The sequence below is a fragment of the Fistularia commersonii genome, chromosome 3 (genome assembly GCF_037954325.1).
Source record: "Fistularia commersonii isolate RoL2024-O1a breed Wild chromosome 3, RoL_Fcom_v1.0, whole genome shotgun sequence".
NCBI lineage: Eukaryota > Metazoa > Chordata > Actinopteri > Syngnathiformes > Fistulariidae > Fistularia > Fistularia commersonii.
In genome coordinates, this window is record NC_141286.1 from 23,725,806 (window position 1) to 23,749,516 (window position 23,711).

Genomic DNA, 23,711 nt, shown 5'->3' on the forward strand with positions numbered 1-23,711 from the left:
TTCATGTTTACTAATGTTTATTAATGTTTACTATTTGTAACATTGCACTTAACTGCTAATTTGCACTAGATTACTATTTTTTTTTTTTTTTGATAATTGCATTTGTTAATTTCTTCTCGATTCCTCTGTATGTCCAGTACATGCGGAAAAATTGACAATAAAGCTGACTTTTGTGCCGTTAGCATTGTTAGATATATCATCCACACTGTTTATCCTTCAGTAAGGGTTGGAAAGCATCCCGTAATACCTTCAGTATGAAAGTCAGTCCGGTCAGACTTAGCAACAGTAGCTAAGGGGGGGGGCTTAGCTTTACAACCAACGCTACAAATAACGGCGGGGAAAATCGAGCCTCTCAGATGTAAATCTGAAAAAGCCCGAGCGGGTTACGGCCTGAGTGAAATAATCCACAAACAACCCCCAGAACTAAAAACAAAGGATTTCGCAGTTGTGGCTGAACAAGGTGCGTAAATCCTCTCCGTTTAACTCGCCGGCGTGACGCATGAAGATGTTAAGAATTCACCCCACACACACACAAACACACACAAGCGACGTTTCTGTGTCGGCGGACACGCTTTCTGAGAAAAAGCAGGGGGAGATCGATGTTTTCTCGCCGCTCGTCCTCTTTGCTGTTGTTCTTGTCGGGGTTCGGCTCCTCGCTCAACCTTTTTCAGGCCCCCGTGTTTCCTCGCTCCTCATCAATATTGCAGCTCGGTTCCTAAAGAGGCCGTAATCAAGGAAGGAAGTAAAGAGACGATGATACAAACCGGAGGGAAGGAGGGGGTTCGTTCTAATCTATTCTGTGATTTCTCATCGTGGACGAGCGCGGCATCAGTTTTGGAGCACGCAGGCGGATTAGCATGAATTTGCAAATGCGCGCACTCACACATGCACGCACGCATACAGGTTACCTGAGGTCTTTTTAAGAGTTTTTGCTGAATAGCGCTAATTGACTAGCACTGAATGAACACGTTGTGCTTCAGGTTTCCATGGCAACCAGACCAGATCACACCATCGCTCTGTGTCTGCCTGGCGAACGGATTCCGGCCGAGGTTCCCGCCGGGACGGATTCCAAACGCGGCACTTCCGTCGGCTCCCGTGAGGCGGACATTTTTTTCTTTTAGCATCTCAGCACGGGTCGATGCTACGTCGCATTTGCGAGCAACCTCGACGACACCGGTCGGGACTTTTGGACTGTCGGTGACCTGGACCGACAAGCGCACTTCAAACTGACCCTTGGCTTGTATTACATTAAGTGCTGGTTAGGAAATCGGGCTCCAACGGCGGAGGGAGACACTTCCCCCACTGCAAGAAAATAGTTCCTGCTGAATGCAGTAAAAAAAAAAAAAGGTTTATTTTAAGAGTCTGATGCACGGATTTAGCTGAGATGCTTTTTTTTTTTCCCCGACGGGTTTTCAATTGAATTTTTTTTTTTTTCTTGGCACTTTGAGCTGCAGGAGAATCTCTGTTCAGCTCCAATTGTGCTCCGCCGTGGGCCGACGGCTCCACCTGCCAAACTCACAGACTCACACCCGAGCAATCCGGGCGGATCGGCATAAAACGACACCCACGGGCGGCGGGGAAATAAAAAAGAAGGGTTTTATTTAGCTTTTTATTTTTATTTTGGCTCTCATTGAAGCCTTTGGGAAGAGGTAATATCTCCTGTGACCTGTAGAGGGCGCCACTGCAGATCTGTGTCTCCGAAGCAAGAGAAGTAGGAACTGGTCTCTGGTGGTGATGGACAAGAGCCACTTAATGGCCTGGTAACATCTTAATGTGTGTGTGTGTGTGTGTGTGTGTGTGTGTGCGCGTGCGTGTTTGCTTTTTATCTATGTGTGTGCTGTCCTTACACACTTCAATCGGCGGGAAACCGGGGGAACACTGTGTGTTTGTGTGTGTGTTTGTGTGTGCCTGTTTGTGCGTCTGCGTGCACGCACACGTGCGCAGCTCATTTCAGAGAGAGCAAGAAAAGGGAGTTTGCGAACGCCTCAGCCTCGTCGGCGGAATGGCACAAGACAAGCCATCGCCCATGTTATTTTTAACTGCGTGTCTCCATGGAAACCGGCACATATGCAGAGAGAGGGTGATCTCCCGCTGTGCGTGTTTTGATGAAGACTTTTTATCAGTGGCCGTAGCGTGGATGGGTGGGTGGATATGTGTGTGTGTGTTTGTGTGTTTTTTTTCGGAGGGACATTGTTTGGTAATCCCGACTGTCAAATTAAAAGCACGCGTTACGTCAGAAGGTTCTGGGCTTTTTCTGTGAGAACAGGAGACCAAAGACTGAGGAGGCAGCTGAGGAAACACCAGGATGCTGTCTGTCTGTCTGTCTGTCTGTCTGACTGTGTGTGTGTGTGTGTGTGTGTGTGTGTGTGTGTGTCTTAATTTTAGTTTGAATGAATGGATCTACCAGGTGGCATTGACACGCCTCAGGTGTTTTTTTTTTCCCCACCGGAAATAAAAAGGCCGAGTTATCGGAGCATTTCCTGTTTCCTGTTATCACCCGGAGGAGCGGTGCCGCCTGATTGGACGAGCCCATCGTGATTGCAGCGAAGAATCAAGATGGCCGGTTTAACTTCCTGTCACTTGTGGGGTGACAGGAAGTGTTTTTTTTTTTTTTTGTTTTTTTTTTGATGATTCAGGCGATCTGACATCGATGTCCGACCCCGGCGAGCCCACACACACTCCCACCCCTAAATCCTCCACGGGTCCATCGAACACATCGCGAATCGTCGTTTTTCCCCCGCCATTCTTCACCTGAGAGCAAATATCCTGGCGCCGTTTAATCCGGCGTGCTCAAGACTGACGCCTCATTATTCCCAATCGATGGATCGATGGATCAATGGAGTCTGTGCTGACTAAGACGTCGCCTTTGTTGACTTAGTGTGTGTGTGAAGGGGGGTGCTTCATCTATATGTTTCACTTTGGAAAGCGTCTTGACAGCGATCGGCGGAGTGAACGCAGCCGTTTCTATGGAAACAACTTAAAGATTAAAGCTGTGAAGAGTGAGCGGCTGCCAGAGTGATTCCCATAATGCCTTGTGCCCGGGGATCTCAGAGAGAGACGGAGAGAACAGAGAGATGGAGTGGGACACGTTGGCAGAGGAGGGAACGTGTGAAATCGAGTGTGTGCGTGTGTGTGTGTGTGTGTGTGTGTGTTTGTCAGCTCCAGAGGAGGTGGGCTACAAATCCCCGCTCTATTGTGACAGTGCACAGGACCGAAGTCAGCATCCACACACACACACACACACACATACACAGGCACACACACACACACCAAACACAAATGTAGGCGCACACTCAGCAACTGGTTTTTCCCCCTCCTGTGAGGACACGGCGCGCTGACTGGCGTTAATTCCCGGGAAACAACTTTGGTTTCGCTGCAATCGCTCCACATCTTAATCCTCACTCCCGAGTTTAGAGCGACTTAAGACGACTTAACCTTTAATTTAATGGCTTTTCTTTTCTTTTTTCAGAACAAAAAAAAAAAGTGGTTTTTTCTCAGTAAAAATGCGAGGCAAGTCCCTGATAGCGTCGCCCAAAATGCGACAAATGCTAAATCCCACCAAAAGACAGCATCTGTGCTGACCTCACACACACACACACACACACACACACACACACACACACACACACACACACACACACACAGTCTTGGGTGTTAATGTTAAACGATGGGAGCTGAAACCCGGAAGTGAGTGTGTGCAAGGACAGGAAGCCGGTTTCGTTACTAGCTAGTACCACCATTTTTTTTTTTTTTTTTTTTCAAAATAATGCATGAAAATCAGCAGAGGTGAATCTCTGAAGGGCTCAGATGAGGAGGTTAAGGAACCAAACACATCCAGCCATTTTTTGCTCTTATCCCACTTTCCTGAACTTTTGTTTTCCTTACACACCCCTGCACTCAAACGTCTTCTTGCACTGTATTCTACTGTTTTATTGCAATGTTCATATCTATAATCCTATTTCTAACAATGTTTCCACTCTTCTACCAGATCCAGATGCACTGCGGACAGCAAAGTAGGAATTTCACACAATTCTACACTGTTAATGTGACAATAGACGCTTTGAATCTTGAATATTATGAACACGCATCAGTCAGCTCGGCAGCGCAGCGGTTAGCGCTAACGCCTCACAGCAGGAGGTCTCTGGTTGGACTGTCACTCCTGTGAGGAGTCTCCATGTTCTCCCCCATGTCTGCGTGGGGTTCCTCCGGGTTCCTCCCACAGTCCAAAAACATGCAGGAGGTTCATTAGAGCCCTAACAGCGCCCAGACACGTGAATTGAGCAGGGGTGTTGTTGCGTCGGTCAACCGGTCGCCAAGCCCGACCTGGAACACGGACTGCAGGACACGTAGTCTAGATCAGGGGTGTCAAACTCGTTTTGGTCCGGGGGCCACTTACGGCCTAATTTGATGTCAAGGGGGCCGGAGCCGTAAAATCATTACCTAGAAGTAACACTAAGTCCAAATTTTTCTTGGCTTTAAATTTTTCCCTTAACCTGTTTAGGAGGTAAACAGGTTAATTAAAAAAATTGTTATATGTAGTAAACTGTTCCTCTACAAAATACATGATGAATTAATATCATAAACTAATATTAAAAAAGAATTGATAAAATTACACACTAAAAATACTGTCGAGTTAAAAGAGAAAATCTTGTCACTGCGTATGAGGAAAACAAAAGTTCAGGAAAGTGGGATAAGAGCGAAAAATGGCTGGATGTGTTTGGTTCCTTAACCTTTACAAGGCTAATGTCGGCTATTTTGGTTATTAAATCAATCTTTTTAATGTTGCCAATTTTTTTTTTTTTTGCTATCGTTTTTGTGTTTTTTATAGAAATAAGAAAAGAAAAGATCGGTCTTTTTAACAATGTCACTAGACGTTATTTCATCAAAAAAAAAATATTTTTTTTTCAAATTTTGAAGCAAAAAATACATTGCAAAGTTACTTTTTCATTCTTTCCTTCCGTTTTTTTTTTTTTTTTTTTTTTTTTTAAACCCACTGTATAAAACCCCCAGATGCATGTGAGAAAAAATGCGCGGCCCTCACTAACACAAGGATTTGATTTCAGGGGGCCACAAACTATTGTTCCGGGGGCCGCGGGCTGAGAGTTTGAGACCCCTGGTCTAGATGATGGTGAATGAATATATTGCCAGCCGAAGCTGAGCTTCTTGTCAAGTTGTCTCTCTACCTGGCGTGGGAATGAAAGGGTGAATGGATATAAGTCTCTATACTTTGCGCTGCGATAGACGGGTCCTGTTTCGCTCGGTGAAACCTCAGATGGACTCCAGCACCTCCTGCCACCCGCAGGATAAGCTGGACAGACGGTGAACGAATGAATATTCATGAGTTCATCACAGGCGAACAACCATTGACTCGCTCATTCGGGGCAATTATACCCATTTTTTTCCAATCAACCTGCTGTATGTTTTTGCACTATGGGAGGAAACCCACGCAGACACGGAGAACATGCAAACTCCACACAAAACAGTCTCCTTGTCAGATTCCTACCAGGGTTTTTTGCGCTGTGAGGCCGAAAAAAAAAAAATGGCACTGCGTCACCGCCGTGCACAAACCGTCATTTTAATAATGAGGCTTTTCCTTTTCCCTCCATACTTCACAGGTCCTGTCCAAATACTTGGGAAGTCAAATGTGTCTTAAACACATGTACAAGCTGCGTCCACAGTGGTGTGTCACACACACACACACACACACACACGGTGACAAATGTTGTCACATATTTCATGGTGCTATCAATTAGCTGGAAGCTTCATCACCTCATACTGCAGAGTGATTAACACAATGAACACGCAGACCGACACACACACACACACACACACACTCCCTTCTCTCCCCGAACAATCGCCTGTTTGCATGGTTTCTCCTCTTTAGCATTTACCGTGTGTGTACCTCCTTCCTGTGTCCTCCACTCTCTCTCTCTCTCTCTCTCTCTCTCCCGCCCCCACCCGCTCCCCCCTGGGTGATGCCAGTGCTGTTGTCAGGCTGGAGCTGAGAGCAGCCAATCGCGTGGCTCCGTGCTGAGGAGCTCTGGGGTGATGTTAGGCAGTTTCATGCTCATACGATGAGCTTTGCCAAATGTAGGTCATGTTTCTCCTCTCTCACCCACCACCACCCCACCCCTTCCATCTCTCTCTCCATTTTACACACACACTTGCACACAGACACACACAAATTTAAAGCGGTATTTTCACCAAAGGTGCGCACGCACACACACACACACACATCTCCATCGACACACTCTTTGCAGGGTGTGGTGACTGAGCGGAGCGGGAACGCACCGGATCTCTCCTCCCCGGCAGCCAATAGTTCGACAGAAACCAGAATTTAAAAAAAAAAAGTCCCGTAATGATCCGAACCCCGGCTCCCGTGCCTTCTTCTGAACTCTTGCTGAACCGCCTCCGTCTGCGCTGCGGTGAAAAGCACCAGCAGGATTACGATGAGAAACGCAGCCACGGGAGCCAGTAGATTATATAAAGAGACGTGCAGCCGGACGCCCGTCTGCACGGGACGACCGGCGGGCTACATTGTTATTATTCCAAGAGCCGCCGCAGCAGCATTTTAAAATTTCCGAATCCTCTGTACACACCTCAGTGAGCTGCAGGGAAACACCTGCCGTCCAGGTGTGTTTAACACACACACACACATGCATGCTGCTTTTGGGACAGAGTTACTCATGCAGGCCAACTTAGCTAACTGTCAGCCACACACACACACACAAACACTCACACACACGCATCGGCGGTTGCCCCGGGAGACGTCACAGGCGACAGCAGGTTGATCAATAGGAAAACTTTCACTTTCTGTACGCTTTTTTTTAAGCTTTTACAAGTACAATAAACATAAAAACTTCTACAGCTGTGTTACAGTCACTGTGAGGGAATCCGTCGCCATGACGACAACTTCCTTTTGTTGCGAGCGGGGGGAACTTTTACCTCTCCTAAACACCGGGTGTGAATTAGCGCTACAGCCGCTGAGCCGCTGATAAATATGAAAACACAAACAGGCATGTACACACACACACACACACACACACACACACACACACACACACACACGCATGCATACACAGGCTCCTCCTCCTCAGAGAGAGAATCATTTATACCTCCCTGGGTTGCCACTACTAGGTTGACCTATTTTTGCCCAGACCTCTCCTCTCTCTCTCCTCTCCCTCCCTCTCCAGCCCCATAATTCACCCCTACTTAATAATTCACTATGGTTTTATAAGCCGCCGCTCCACAAAACAGTGGCACGTCGTTTTGTTTATTTCCTGTGACTTTTCTCACGACGAACGCGAGGCGGCTCTTGCCGCGGCCAGTAATCGCGGAAGACAAAAGAGTTGGCGGGAGCCGCGCGAAGTTCAAGACGGCGGCTAATTAGCATTCGCCACGTGACGTTCGTGGCGGCGGTTGATGTGACATCGGGACAAAAGCGAGAAAGGAGACGCGGGCTCGCCGCTCGCCGGGCGCCACCGTAACACCGCAGACTACTCGCCAGGCTGTGCACAGGCTTCCCTCGGCCTCGCCCGATTGGACGGCGATGTCGGGCTGCCACCAATGAGGGCATCGGGAGGAAAGGAGCGAGCACAGAGCGTACTCTCGCCGGCAATGGGCACACCCTGTAGCTGTTTATGTGTGTGTGTGTGTGTGTGTATGTGTGAGAGAGGCAGCACATGCAAGATTAAGATGTAGGTTAAATTTGTGATTTTTTTTTACATTATTTTTTCAACATTTTTTTTTTTTATTCTCACGTGTGTTTCCATGCATTTCTTTCCACGTCTGGCCCCCCGTACCCTTTTTGTCGGCGGCGTCCCGGGAGGGCGCAGAACAAAGGCCGCCGCATTATAAATAACACTTCCACTCTGGGAGCCCGTGGAGCTTTACGTTTGCTGTCTGTTCTCAGGGATTTGTGCTTTGGGGGCTTCGGTGGGGGAAAAATAGCAACGTCGGCGACGCGGTAGACTTGCAGAGGCGGCGGCGGGAGTGCGACGACACACGTTTCAACCTCCACGCCGCGCCTTTTATCCTCCTCGCACTATTAGCGCTATGACTGTATGATTCCTATCGTCCAACAGAAAGTCGTAGAATATCGGGATATCGGGTTAGCGATCGTTACTGTTTCCGTCATGGTTCAAGCTACCGCCCGTCCCTCCTTTATGGACAGTTTTAAACAGTCTTTTAGCAGCAGAACCAGCCTCGTCTAGTTTCCCATCACTTAGCCGTGGGAGGTCTCTCTCCATGCATTTCCACGACTCAACACGGCAACATGTGACAAATGGCTAAACACACCGCCATAGGAGGACGCGAAGCGAGAGAAAGAGCCAGAGAAGGCTACGTGCTAGCAGCCACGCTAACATGTAGCACGGTTGTGATTCTCGTGCGCTCAACCACGACATTCTCCGGCCGATCGGCCAACGTCACGTTTTGGAGTTGCTTGGAACCTCACCAGAGGTTTATCGCTCGGCGGCCATGTTGTAGTTTTCCGGGTAGCGGGAGCGCAGAAAGAGCAGGGGTGTTGGGCGCTTGTTTTTGACGTTGTGGTCTGATCGATGTGACAGTGAGCGTGAGTCTCCTCGAAGAACCCCGGCAATATTGCCTTGCTCTTACACACACACACACACACACACACACACACACACACACACACACTGTCTTAGCTCATACACCCTTCGCTGTCTGACGCGTCCCCTCCGTCTTTCAATGTTTTGTTTCTTGCTCGCCTTCTCCACGGCTCCTCCCAACCCTTCTCTTTGTTCCAGCCAATCAATGACCACGTTGTGTTTGCTCCGCCTCCTCGGCCGAACCGCCGTGACCTGAACCATCGTATTTATGAATTTATTCACGTTCCTTCTTTCAGGCTGAATGAGCCGGATGGTCCTTAACAGCTGCTTAGGAGCTAGCAGCTAGGTAGCCGTAGCTGTTAGGTAGCCGTAGCTGTAGAAGCTCCGCTGACAGGTGGCAATTCATTCATTCATTCATTCATTCATGCTTTATCTTGAGTGCTTATCCTGCAGTCGGGGCTGCAGGGTTCTTCGCTGTCACTGGGCGGGCCGGTAATCACCTCCAGGATCTCCCTTGAACGATGCTGACAGCTTTGGAGGAGTTGGAGAAGCAAACACGGATCTTAAACCCCACCAGGGGATTTCACTTGCATTTAATCCCATCAAAGTTCAAGTAGATTTCACTGGGATATAATGTGTGTGTGTGTGTATGTATGCGTGTGTGTGTGTGTGTGTGTAGGTATTTATAATGCTTAGGAGTGAATCGAAGAGAGCGAATCATCAGCGCTTGGATGATGGCGCGAGTTTACATCCGAAGGGGGATCCCGATTGGCCCGTCGTTCAATCACAGGGGCCAATCCGGGACGAGGGGCGGGGCCATTTTTGTCCGTTCCCACTTATAGACAGTTACTGCTACAACCGAAGTACCTGGAGAAGAAGTAGAAGTACTCGACCGCCAACTGAAGTACTCAGACCCAGTGTCTGTACACACCAGGCGTTACCAACTTGTGGTTGTTGTACTTGTACTTTTCTGCCCGGCTCCAGGTAGCAGATCAGGAAGCATCCATGGAGGCTTGAGGACACGTCTAATGAGGTTTAAGGTTTCTAAGCCGCCTGCGGGGCCGTGTTTGCAGATGGGATGTCATAACTGCGGCCCCGACAAGCGATTGTACAAGTATCTGTTCCAGGCTGATCTTAAAGTAATCCCGTCGGCTTCGATAGCGATGATAAAAGCTAACGTGCTAACGCAGTACTCGCTCCTACGTGGACACACAATCACACGGCCGTCATCCAATGGTAGCGCAGTAATCACTGCCAGGCTATTGCATGACGTCTGGAGAACTTAACAGTGAGCAGGAAACGACGGGGACGGCGTCCGCCGTGACGCCGCAGTACTTCACCGCATCTCAGGAAACCACAGTAACAAGCGGTCTGCTCGGCGCCGAGGACACGACATAACAAGATCAGCGCTCATCCCATCCCATCTATCTGTTTACCGGGTTAAGCGAGGTACTTACTGGGGAAATCTGGTCAAAGGCTTTGAACCGCCGCAACCCTTACACTTCACTTTTGCATGGTGTCATTTGAGTTATAAAACTCCAGAGAGTAATTGGATTACAGATTCCTTCTTTCTAAGATAGTCATCAGCAATTTAGCAATGAAAACAAATTCATGCATTCAGAAGGCACACAGGGCCGCCGCCTTAGCCGTGACCTAGCCGGGAGGCGGGGCTTAATCCGGACCAATCGGCTGTCACTCGCTGTGTCAGTCTTGCAGGTGTTAACATTTTTGTCTCCGATCGACCTGCTGGGTGTGTTCCAGCCGTGGCAGGAGGCTGGAGATCCTGGAGAGAACCTGATCTGCCTCGAACCCACGGCCCGCCGGCCGACAGGGAGAGAGCGCCAGGCGCTAGCTCTCCACAGCGTCTCATCTTTGGAGATCAGATACAAGTTGTTTCCATAACGACCTCTCGCTGTGACGCCGTATCGATCGGTCGTGATCGATCTCCGAGGTGGAGAACCGATTCCGGACCGTTGTAAAACCTCTAATGTGGAGTTCTGAGGCTGCACGTGGCTGTGGAAACATGGCGTGGGATCCTGAAGGGGTCCGTTTGCGGCGCCGTGCGTGGACGGCGTGCGCCGCGGCCGCGCTGCTCCCAAAACTACCTGTTTTTTCCAGCAGAGACTCGGGTTGGAACATAATGAGCAGATGAAAAGCAGAGCGGATGTATAATGCATCACCCCCCTTTTATCCCAGGGATGAGAGGAGGGACGGTTTCTGAGGGACTTCCAAGCATTGGTCATGGAATCGTGCACGCCCATGTTTGTCTGTATGTGTGTGTGTGTGTGTGTGTGTGTGTGTGTGTTACTGTCATCTTCTCACAACTGGCAAATTAACCACAAATGAGAAACACACACATCAGCTGTTGGCGGCCTGCGATAACAAGCGACGTGATTGGCCGAGATGGGTCCCCTCCGGAGGGGTGGGGGGGGATCGATGGGGGCGCCGTCGCCCTTTCGCCGCCGTCACAAACATCAGCTGGTGCAAACGCGGCGGCGGGAGGTCTGAGGCCGGGCCGTATCATCCTCGGGATCACCGCCCTGATCCACCGCTAACCATATGGCCGCACTTCGTTTTGACACGCATGGATTAAAGGGCCGCGATCTCCATCAACTGTCCGCGCGGCCTCCTAGATTATTTTTTATTTCATTAATTTGACCTCGAGGAGCTCTATCGTATACTTTTTAAACTCAAAAAAAAAAAAAAAAAGACGATGTGGTGCAGGTTTTGGCTGCAACAGAGCCTCTGCTTTGCATTGTAGTTGAATTCTGTCAACATATTCACGCACAGATGGCAAGAATAAGCACAGAATTATTAAAAAAAAAAAAAAAAAATCAAATAATTCCCTGTATCTCCGTCATTCATTACCATTTAGTTTATTTTTAAATGTATTTTTGTAAATTAGATTATATTAATTTAAAATTATATATGTAAATAAAAAAATAATTTCAATATTATAAAATTAATTATTCAAAATAAGTAAAATAAATCATTGTAACATTACAAAATTTATCAGTCAGAATAAATGATTTTAATGTTATAAAGTTATATTCTTTAATGGATGCTGACACAAATATAGCCCAGCAATTTTTGCTGCTATAAGCCTTATGTTTTTTTATTGCACAAATGATTATATATATATATATATATATATATATATATATATATATGTATATACATAACATAAGATATTATATCTTTATATATATATATAACATTTATTTATTTCTATATTTGCTGATATTTTGTATGCTGCTAATTTTTTAATTTACAATATTTATAACCAACTACATTACCGCACCGTCCACCTTCTGCTGTGCAAAGGGAAATTTCCCCTTTAATTAAAATCTAGTCTATTCCTACCTAACCAAAGACTTCCTGTTTGAATGAATATAGCAAAGTTATCAAAATGCTTTCACCACCGCTCACAGGAGGGTTTACGGAGAATCTAAAGATCCTTGCGTAACACCTTGAAACTGCAGGGTTTTTTTTTTTTTAAAAAAAAAGGGCCATCTGCCAGTTTGCGGCAATTATGCCGCTTTCGGTTGAAGACGAGGGCGGCGATGAAGGAGCCAGTTCTCAACTGTTAGATATCCATCCGATTAAGCGTCGATACGAGAGGAAATAACGTGGAGAGCGAGTTTTATATGTCGGGCTATTAATCCGCTATCACATGTCATCTGTAGGGACTCGGCCTCGGCGGAGTATTCTACATGACGAGACACACGTGCACTCACACACACACACACACACACATACATATATATATATATATATATGCTTGGGAGTCTCCTGCAAGTCGCACAATAAGTTAATTGTAATTTCTTGCCACTGTAATTACTGCAGTGTATTCTGGTAATTACTGGATCATATACAAGGCAGCAGGATCCGACAGGAAGTGGTCGGTGTTCTCAGAGCGTCGGCGCCGTTTAGATCCGCTTTTCTCTCCCTTGCATCGCGTCGTTTTTGTCTATTTGGCTTCTAGTGGGGAACTACTTTCTCTCCGCCGAACGACATCCTCACACTTTGAGTTGTGCGGCACGATATCTGAACAGCGTAAATAAATGGGTTCCTTTCAAAATAAATAAAAGTACTAAAAAAGGGAGGGGTTATTTTGATGGAGGGGGCATGCAGTCGTCGGGACTGTGTGTGTGTGCGTGCATGTGTGTGTTTGTGTGTGTGTTGCCTCTGATACAATCAATAGTGACATGTATATGGCTAATTAGTGGAGCCTGGGCTTGGCTGTCCTCACCTCTCAGCCACCCGCTGTGTAATTGGATTAATTTGCCTCGTCTTAATATAGAGCGTCGGCGGAGGAACCCAACTACGGCAAAGACGCCACGGCGAGCTCAGGTTCTTAATTTTTTTTTTATTTTTTTTACATGTATATATACTTTTTTCGGATTTGTAATGCAGCCATGGCTCCAGAGGAAAGATTAACTTTCCCAAATTAAAAAAAAAAAGACCTCATCTATCTAACTATCTATCTTTATACTCATTTGATTTGTTTGTATTGCAGAGCAGGCTCTTGGATACACACACACGGTGTGCACGGCGGCTCTTCTGTAGCGGTGGCGCAATTATCCCACAGCGGCACGTTAAGGTTCTTACGACGACAATCTGTTTCTAAGGAACCTCCTTAAGAGCAGCTCAGTCCTTGAAAGCAGCAGCAGCAGCAGACAACCTCCGCTAAGCTCCTCCAAACTCCATCTGTTTCAACCGCACGCTGATAGCTTCGCTAAGTCCATCTCTCCTCAGCTCCACTCTCCACGCCCGGACCCTAAACCCCCACCTGATACCGATAATCTTCACCGGTTGCATTGTCAAACACGCCCGAGGACGCCGACACAACTTTGCGGGAGGAGTTAGCTTCCTCCGTTAGCCGGCCCTCAGGCTCCGCCCTTTCCGGAGCCACGGTGGCGCGATGCTAACGCTGCACGTGTTTTCCTTGAAGTGTTTTCCTTGCTCTTCCTAGATCTTTGCATGGAAAATCGCAATGGGTTGAGTCGCTAATGCACATCATCGATTTTGGGTGTTTTTCTCGACTCACTTCCAGCTGAACGGGACTCGACTGTTTTTTTGTTTTTTTTTTGTTGAACAATTCCATCAGCGGTAGAATTTTTTTTTTTTTCCTAGCTGCTCAAGTGAGCAACACGATGTCACCAGAGAATGTCGCCGCTTAGCGCTACGCTCAAAAGTCAAATCTGTTTTGGAAGAAAACCGAAAGCGTTAGCACGGTTGCTAGCACGTACTCTTCTCGGGCGACGAAGGATTCTCCCGTGACAAAGAGGAAAGCGCGAGAACTAAACATTTGAAAAAGAAAATAAATAAAAACAGGAAGTTACAGCGCCGAGGCCGGAGTCGCCGAGATGTTTTACCCCGTCCCGACGCCGAGCCCGGAGCCTACGGGCGCTCACTGAGCGCGTGCAGCTCCCGTCCCGGGCCATCTGTCAAAGGTTTCCCGGGGAACGGCGCCGATGATGATGGGAGGGGGGGGGGGTCCTGACAGGGCTGACGGGCACTTCGGCAAGCGGAGGATGACACGCTAACATGCACACACACATCGGAGAGACATTTTTGCATGGGCAGACACATTGGACACACCGTCTCAGGGAAAGACTCGCTTCCTGCTTCCAGGCGCCAGCCAAAACAGACGCTTATAACGGCGTTATAACAGGAACTACTTTTCTATTTTCTGCCATTTTCTTGCTCCTGCCAAAAACCAAGAGCCTCAGCTGAACCACAACATGAGCGAAAAGGAAAAAAAAAAAGAAGCCCGGCTCCCACGGACAAGGAGCCGTCTCCATAAATCTGGCGTGCTGCGCGTCCATCGGGCCCGCAGCCTCTGCATGCATGTTTTATTTTCAGCTGCAACACAGACGGGGGCTGGGGGGTCGGGTGGGGGCACTTAAAGCAGAATTTCCAATGATAACATGAGAGTCGGAGAGAAAAGGCCGGCCGGGTTCAGTGGGGTTGTGAGTGTGTGTGTGTGTGTGTGTGTGTGTGTGTGCGTGGCTCTGCTGCTTTAGCCAAGCGCTCAGAATGGATGGAATCACTTCAGCCAAAATTAGCGCGGAGGTAATTGGGCCACGAGGACGGGAAGTGTGTGGCGATGATTTTTACTCCCAGTGACATAAGAGGCTGCGAGTGTGTGTGTGTGTGTGTGTGTGTGTGTTTGCGCACGCATGCAAACCAAGCTGCGCTGGAGCCACCGCGCTATCCCATGTACGCCGTCAAATTTCTCCATCGTGTCCTTGCCTCCCAGTGTATCGCCATGGTAACCGCCGTCCCCACGTGATGGTTTTCAAACAGATATTAAAGATAATATTCTCTAATATGACAATGTTGGTGGGGTAGAGGCTAACAGTTAGCATCGCTAGCAGTGAGCTAGCTGTTTGAACCACAGCACGGTGGAAACTACAAACACAACACCGTGTGATATTTTCTCTGATCAATCTCAAACGCTCCAGTGATGCACACACACAAACACACACACACACACACACACATAATCCTCAGACACACCTTTCACTGAATGAAAAGAAATCCAACCTTTGCAGAATCAGTGGAAAGTTACAACACTCGATGGGTCTTTCTTTCTTCATCCCTTTGTACCTCTGAGCTGTGAATGTTGTGTATTTATTCTGCGTTGCTCTGAATGTTTTGACTCAGGACTCATCTAGAGATTCACAGAGTAACTTTTTGTTGTCTGCTTTTCCTCTTCCCTTCTTTCCTTTCCTTCCCATCCTCTCTTCACTTCTCCTGTCTTCCTCCTCTTTCAAATCCTCACCTTCTCTCATCTATCTTCATCTCCTCTCCTCTTTTCCTTTCCTCTCCTCCCTGCCTCGTAAGTGTCTGGGTGGAAATCAAAGTGCATTAAACATTAAATACGCTGTCAAGAGGCAGAAGTCTCTCCATGCTGCTGCTGATGGGGAAAGTAGGGCAGTGAGGGACGAGGTACGGCGAGGAGGAGGAGAAGAATGGACATGTGCGCAAAGATGGAGGCAGACACATCGAGGCAGCTCGGCGACCACGTTAGAAAAACATCTTATAAAAACACAGATGAGTCTTGCGGATTCCAGAAAGGTGATTGGCCGCTCGGCGGCGGCTCCGAAGCCTCCGAGGCGCCCGTCACGTCCCAGGACCGCCCCGACGAAACGCACTCAGCTGATTAAGCCGGCTGGTCGGCGGCCAAATATGGGCTTGATAAATGTTTGCAAGTGCGAACCCCCTAGCGCCAACTCCCCACAGCCCCCACCGCCGCCCGTCTGGATCCCGTCCTCGGTGAAACGGTTGTAACCGGCGGGTTGAAACCGGCACGGCCTACGACCTGGACAACCACTCCCCGCCGCCTCTCGCCACGCCTGCCGCTCTAATTCTAGGTCAAATTTGCTTTTAACGGCGTGCCGGGAAGTGACCGACGTTAACGCAGTAGCACGACACTTATTTGCTAAAGAGCAATATCTTAAGAGCCGCATATGCATTAAAGTATGTTTGTATGTGTATGTGTGTGTGTGTATGTGTATGTGTGTGTGTGTGTGTGTGTATGTGTGTGTGTGTGTGTGTGTGTGTGTGTGTGTTCACGGTGTTGCTAATTCTGTGCCCCAGTACTCATTTGCTCGCTCAAAGCATTGCTAGTACTCATGATGCTAAAGTGAATCGTGCCTAGCTTTGACCCTTCATGTGCCCGTGGAGAAAAGTGCTAAAGTTAGCATGTTTAGCATCCAATACGTCCTCTCGACACAAACAGCTATAAAAGTTGCAGGTAAACAGAATATTTACAAGATGGGACGAATGTGACCAGAGCTTTGTGGCCTATGTTTTCTGATGCTAGCGCTCAAACTTAGCTTAGCACTCGGCCTAAACCGTCTTTTCCTGATCATTTTGGTCAATCAACACCTTAACGGTTCTCTTAGCTCAAGCTCCTGGACTCTGAGAACAGACTCCTGCTATCTTAGCATAGCATAGCTGGTTAGATTCCCACAGTCTCCATGTTCTCCAGGTGTCTGCGGGGGGTTTTCCGGGTTCCTCCCAACATCCGAAAACATGCAGGAGGTTCATTGGGTTCATTGGAGACCCCAATGTGTGAATGAGAAGGTGAATGGTTGTAGGTCCCCATATGACTTGTGAATGACTGAGTGTCCCTGGATGAGCTTCGAATTGTTGTATGTCTTTAAATCATGGGTGTCCAAACTTTTTGCAAAGAGGGACATATTTGGTGAAGTGAAAATTTGAGCATTCAGCCTGACATTCTTTGAACTGCTAACAGGAAATGCAAATGAACTATTTGATGATGTTTTAATTGCAAATGCTATACTTTTCATGTCTTAATACAGAACACAAATCTTAAGTTTTTACCAAAATCACTCTGTCATTCATATTTAAACACCACAGGAAATGAGGAAAAGGTCTCTCTGGAAAAAAAAAAAGATTTAATATATCCAGGTTCATTTGAAACATTACATATTATCCACTATTAAATGCTCACTTTGAACTTATAAATTCAAAAGCAAGAAAATGACACTAACAGTGATATTATTCAGACGTGCAAAACATTAAGGGCCTTATGAATCCTTGTATTGAAATGCAGTGTTTTTCATTATTTCAACTTGCAAGTCTGATCATAAATACGAAATAGAAAAAATGGCTGAAAAAAAACAGGCTGAATTTAACCTTATTATTGATTTTCTGACAGAGGCTGCGGGCCGGTGTAAATGGGACCTATGAGCCACATTTGGCCTGCGGGCCGGACTTTGGACGCGCCTGCTCTGCTGTACCATGTGAATGAAGAAGTGACTGGTTTTAATGTCTCTATATGACTGACGAATGAGAGTGTATTATTGTGAATTATTGTATATGTGTGAATGCGTGTTAGTCTCTATAGGAGGTGTGAACGAGGTCTCTTTTCCAGCGACAGCTGTAATGAGCTCCCTGCAACCCGAGCGCCGGATAAGCGGTCGAAATGATGAATGAATGAATGAATAATAACACATTTTAGCCCGTTAGAATTTCTTATCAAAGTCTGGAGCTCCCTTTGTTATAAAAAAAAAAACACGCCTGGCTGCAGGACCTCCTGCCAGTCTGACCTCGAGCGCCGGCCACGGCTTTGTTTCAGCTCCCGGGGACACTGGGATTACAAGCCGAGCTAACGTGGACAGCAGATCCTCAGTCACGTTGCTGGATTTAAAAAAAAAAAAAACAACCCAAAAACATCTGCGGAGCCTGGAGGACGTGGTCATCCGCTTGGAGGTCCAGCCTGGATCAGCTAACACGAGGTCTTCTTCAACATGGACCGGGCCCAGGATGAGCTTCGGGACCAGGACTTCCTCGTGGAGACGTTCTCCTCGCTTCCCCCGGCAGAGGCGGCGTCTTTGCCGTTTTCTGGTCTTTCAAGCCAAACGCTGCATCAGACACGCCTTTTGTTTTCCACCTCAAATGTAAAGCGGCTCATCGGAGGCTTTCTTGATGTTTGTCGTCTCCTCTGATTTGGCTTTGGACGGGATCCTTCGCTCGTCTTCTCTGCCCTCTCGGGAGGAGCGTCGAAGAACCGGCCTTGTAGCGATCAGAGTCGAGGCATCGTCGTCTCTCCTGGGAGACGCTCATCTGACAAAGACCTAACTTTTTCTGACATTGGGCTCCAACATCCCCTCTGACGTCTCTGCAGACGTTCAACGTGGACCTGGAGCTTCGCACCCGGACCCGCCTTCCAACCTGGGCAGACCTTCAGAATAACCAGATCTGGAATCCTCCGGAAAGCCCCGATGGTTTTCCGAAGCGTCTTCTCGGTCGGTTAGCGAGACCGATCTCCACGTTAGTCGCCCGACACCTTGTTTGCAATCGTTCATTAGCATTGATTTGGGGGGAGATCGTTAGCCGATGGGCGGCGCAGAGATGTTTCCGCCTCACAGCGAGGAGGTCCCAGCTCGGATTCCGGCGGAGTCTCCATGTTCTCCAGTCGTCTGTGTCGGGTTCCTCCGGGTTCTCCGGCTTTTGTGAATGAGATGGTGGATGCTTGTATGTCTCTGTATGACATCGATCGTCACTACTTGTGATTTTCTACATCTCCAGTTGCCGAGACAAGAATTCGCCATGACCCGGATGACCGAGAGCCTCCACAGACATACACCTGGAGGACTTGTGATTGGTCCCGGCTGAGCCCCGCCTCTCGGCCAATGACAGCAGGGATTGGCTACAGCTCCCCGCGACCCTGACGGCAGGATAACAGGTATAGATAATGGATGAATGAATGGATGGATGGATGGATTGTTGATTCTGCTAAAAGCAGCTCCGGGGATCAAACCTGGATACGAACTCTCATTTAGTTTAGATGTTTGTCATTGGTTACCATGGTTACTGCCTCCTCAACAGCCTCACGACGTACAATTAGCTCAATCAAAGTGAGAGCTGCGCAAGTTGACACTAATGGTGTTGCAGAACAAGTACTTGTACTTTCAATTCTAACGAAATATATAGATCGCCGTACTTGTGTTGGTAAACACATATTGATTTATTGATTTCTGGATTTTCTTGTCAAGAAAGCATCGACGTCCAAAACACCGTCCGTCTGTCAACGGTGAAATCTTCCCCAAACCTCCGGAGGTTAGCGGCACGGCACGGTTAGCTTTTCGGCTGCGGGTTCGACTCCGCCCCGTCGGCTCCCCTCCTCAAACCGAGCGCCGCCCCCCGTTCGCAGACGACTTTTCCCGGGCCGGCCTTGAGAAACCTCAGACGCGGCGCTCCGTTTGCCACCAATGTGACTAATGCAATCTGCCCGGGCGAAATCTGAGCAGCGCCGACTGCCACGTCGGATCAGTCCAAGCCAGCACCATATTGACTGCCTCCGATCTTGATACATTCAACAAGGAGGCGTCGGGCACGTGCACGCGCCCGCCTGTGTGTGCGCACAGTGATATCTAGCTTCTTTTCAAAACTGGGCAAAAACAGCAACAGCTACATCAGTTTGACACAAATAATACGTCCGGAATTCTTGCTTTTCATTGGTTTATCCTGAAAGAGTCGATCGGCCACCTGGAATATTATCGATATGGAATGTCTTAATCCCATGAGAAGACCCAGATTGCTAATCTGACCGGCCGTTTCCCAACCGCTATGTCAGGAACTCGGACGAGTCGACCGATCGGGTGACTCCAACGGTTCTGGAGTCGAACCTCCGACCCGAGCGAAGAGGATTTCAGCTTCTGGAAGCTCGACGCGGCGACCCGGTGGGTGACGGGTCAATAATCCAAAATGAGAGGGGGCTCCGAGCACAACAGGTGCATCTGAGGAGGCCGGCCAACACAGCGTGAGGGTCCAGTGTGTGTGTGTGTGTGTGTGTGTGTGTGTGTGTTCACAGGTCTGCACCCCCCAGAACCTCCTCCATGTTTTCTTTTCTCCCCTCGGTTCACCTCAAACAGATCAGCCACCAGCAGGTCCACGCAGGACGTCTGCTTCTCCACGCAATGGAGACATCCTCCACCTCGCTGACACACACATGCAGTGCATGTGAAAATAATGGGGGGGTTCATCAGGCCGGTGCGGCTGCAGGCCCTCACACACACACACACACACACACACACACACACACAGGCAAACGCACGGCGGCAGGACGAGGGCCGCTGCGTATCGATGCAAATCACGGAAGAGGCGATGAACGGGTGAGGGACTGCGGGGGACAGAGAAAACACGCAGCCGGCGTGGCTCCGTGGCCCGCGGAGCGGCGGCGCCCACGACGGCGGCCCGCCCGCCGGGACGCGTCGATCCTGCGGGATCCGCGACGGACGCTGCGTGAAGGAGGGGTGTGGGGGGGTGGGGGTGCTTGCCACACGGGGAGTCGCCGCTGAGGTGTGCGCGTACGTGCACACGCGTGGGGGAGCGTGCACGGGGCTCGCCGAGCGTGAACTCGTCGCCGCTCACACCCCGCAGCCGCGTCCGTCCGTCCGGAGGCGAACACGCTTCCAGGTGCGCGCAGCCCCGCAGTAGCGACACGCCAATGCAGCTGCAAGACTCTCTCACACACACACTCACACACACACACACACACATGCACACGCACGCACACGCCCCTCCGCGCCGCGCCGATCGCAGCCCTCCGCCCTCCTCGACGGATACACGCGTATCCCCGCGGGCAGGCGGCGCCTCCCGCCGTGGACGTGGGAAAAAAATGTAAAAAAAAAAAAGAAGAAAAAAAAAAAGCGTGTGACACGTTTGAGCCGCGGAAGGAAGGAAGGGAGGAAGGAACGAAGCGGATGCGCGTCCACGGCGGGCGTGTGCGCGCCATAGAAGGTTGGCACCCCTGTCGAAGCCACATGTGTGATCGCTCAGGTGGAACCTCCACCCCCCCCTCCCCACTACCACACACACACACAAACACACACACAAAATGAATGATTTGAAGTGATGGAGGAAGCAGGAGGTGTGTGTGTGTGTGTGTGTGTGAGAGAGAGGGGTTGCACGCGTACGCGCACGCTCATCGCGGTCTACTTACGCACTGCCTCCTTCTTCGGGTCCAGGGCATTGGCGGTCTGCTGGATCTGGCCTATTTTGCTGTGGAGCATCCAGACCCGCTGGTTGGTGTGCAGGATGTCGTTTTCCAGCTCCTGGAAGAGCGAGCAGGCGTGCCTCGCCAGCTCGGACAGCTGGCGCAGGGTCCGGGACAGAACCACGTTACTGATGGCGCGCAGGTCTTCGAAAAGCAGCCCCTCGTCGCCGGGGATCTGCTGCCTGCACAAAAGCTGCGGCTCCACGATCCGCTTGGCGAACGGCATGTTTGCACACGCCGGAAATAACCGTCGCCGAGTGTGTAAATCCCCCGCCGCCTAGAGAGAGAGAGAAGAGGGAGACGAGACAACATCCAAAAAAAAAAAAAAAAAAAAAAAAAAAAAAAAAAGAGGAAAAAATAAATCCAAGAGGAACCCCAGCAGGGTGGGGGTGGAGGAGGTGGAGGAGGAGATGGAGGAGGAGGAGGAGGAGGAGGGGGGTCGGGCCCGACCGCGCGTCTATTCCCCGAGCGTCAATCCAAAGTTCCCAGGTTCTCCTTGAGATCCTCCATCCCCGCCGCTGCTGCTGCTGCTGCTGCTGCTGCTGCTGCTGCTGCTGGCGTCTCTTCGGAGATCGCTCACGCTCCCGGCTCCGTACACGCACGGACACGCGAACGCGCACACGCACGCCGCCACATGCAGGACGCGGCCGAGAAGCCCAGGGTCAGCGGCGGCGGCGGCGGCGGCGGCGGATGAAGAGGAGGAGGAGGAGGAGGAGGAGGAGGAGGAGGATGCTTGAGAGCGGAGTCTGCGATCATGGGTTGTCTCCGTGCAGCGGATTCAAAAAAAAAGGGAAAGTTGCCGGAAACTAACCGGAAGTGCTGCTTATTATTTTCAAAATAAGAGACAAGGGTAGTTGAAACGCGAGTTGGTGATCGCGTGTGATGGTAATCCCCGTGGGGATGGAACACACGTGGTGTCATCGGTGACCGGAATTGAGACACGGGGATCCACGCACGTAGTTTGTGCTCGTCCTCCGCGCTGTTATGCTTTTATTGTGGAGGTGCATCCGGGTGTTTCCGGTAGTTTGTTGACATTGTTTACGGGAAATTGACAGTTGGCAGGCTCCGTGGCCTGAACCGTGTGAATGCTCGGGGGGGTGAATGAAGACGTGAGGTTAAAAAAAAGAGTAAATTATGGGATGTACAAACCATTTCAATTGCCATGTTTTACTTAATAATTAATTCATAAACGAATTAACAAAAATCCAAATTCTCTATGAGAGGATTTATTGGACTCAGAGCATTTAGTCAAAGGGGGATTTAATAAAAGTACTCCCATTACTTTTGTCTTTTCAAAACCTCAAAGAACAATCAAAAATCCTTTTATTTGGGAGGGTTTCACGCTCATAAATTATTATGTGTGTGTGTGTGTGTGTGTATGTGTGTGATGTCAGCTCCAAGACAGTCATCACTATAGTTTAGACATGACCAAAAAAGAGAATCCTAGAAGATTCTGTGTTTCCTTCAAACTCAAATGTCACAGGAACGAACCTGTGGATTTAATGCAGAGCATCACACACACACACACACACACACACACACACACACACACACACACACACACCGAACCTCCAACTCAAAGATGATCATAATAAAAGACAACAGAGTTCCCTGACAACAGAACACCACACTGTCCTGGAACAATGTCCCGTGAACAGATTTTGCTGAACGCAGGTTTCCCGGGCGCTAAGCCCCCACGCTGTTGTCCGTCTCTTTCACCCCAGTTCGGCCTGTAGCCTCCAGGCTCAGTGTGTATACAGACAAGTCTGCAGGAAAGTTGCTGGTGCAGCAAATCCCAGGCGAGGCAGATTGACAGTAACCTATCGGGGGCCTCGCACCCCCCACCCTCCATGGAGGGAAAAGGTGGATTTTTTTTTTTTTTTTTTTTTTTTGAGCATTAATCCCATAGTAATCAGGATTTGCTGCTTTTTCATGAAGTGTTTGTTTTCTCTCAGGAGGTATATGAATGTATAGTACCTTCAAGTCAGCACAATGTTACCCCTTGACACCCCCGAAAGCACAAGATAAACAGAAACTTAACATAAAGTTAACGTGATATACGAGGAAGGGGTAACCTTCTTGCGGGTTCTCCGGGTTCTTCCCATCGGAGACCCCACGTTGTCCAGACGTGTGAATGAGAGGCTGAATGGTTGCATGACGTGTGAATGACTGAAAATGGAAAATTGTTGCCCAAAAAAACCAAACAAATCAATTTCATTCATCAAGTTTTATCCATCTGATTTGTTGCAAAAGAGTCCAAAACAAATGAATGCAGTCAATGATACTCATATGATTAGTTTTTTTTTTATATACCCTTTTTTTTTTTTAAATCGAATTCTGGAACGAATGTAACCGTACCAGATTCATCCACAGGAGGGCGCTGTTTGACTAAATTAATTTCCCGGTGGTCAGGACGTGGAACAAGTTCTCCCTCCTGAATTTTTGGCACAAAGAAAACAAAAACGGCACGTTTGTCCTCCTGTGGCCTGAGCGACGGTTTTTGTGCTGGAGCATGTTTTTAATTCCAATAACCACTGTTTATAGCAGATAGTGAGCCTTTTAATATTCACCCGCCGGCAATAAATACAGGTAATAAACCCTGT

General features: G+C 48.9%; 1 protein-coding gene across 2 annotated transcripts in view; it reads right to left on the minus strand.

Annotated features, from left to right (window-relative positions):
- Positions 1-21,470, minus strand: part of nhsb (Nance-Horan syndrome b (congenital cataracts and dental anomalies)) — a 37,956-nt gene extending 16,486 nt beyond the window's left edge. For both annotated transcript variants that reach the window (XM_086144293.1, XM_086144292.1), the window contains exon 1: positions 21,055-21,470. In XM_086144293.1, coding sequence (XP_086000419.1) covers positions 21,055-21,334 — 280 coding nt within the window. In that variant the 5' untranslated portion in view covers positions 21,335-21,470. The remainder of the gene's footprint in view (positions 1-21,054) is intronic.
- Positions 21,471-23,711: the final 2,241 nt, after the last annotated feature.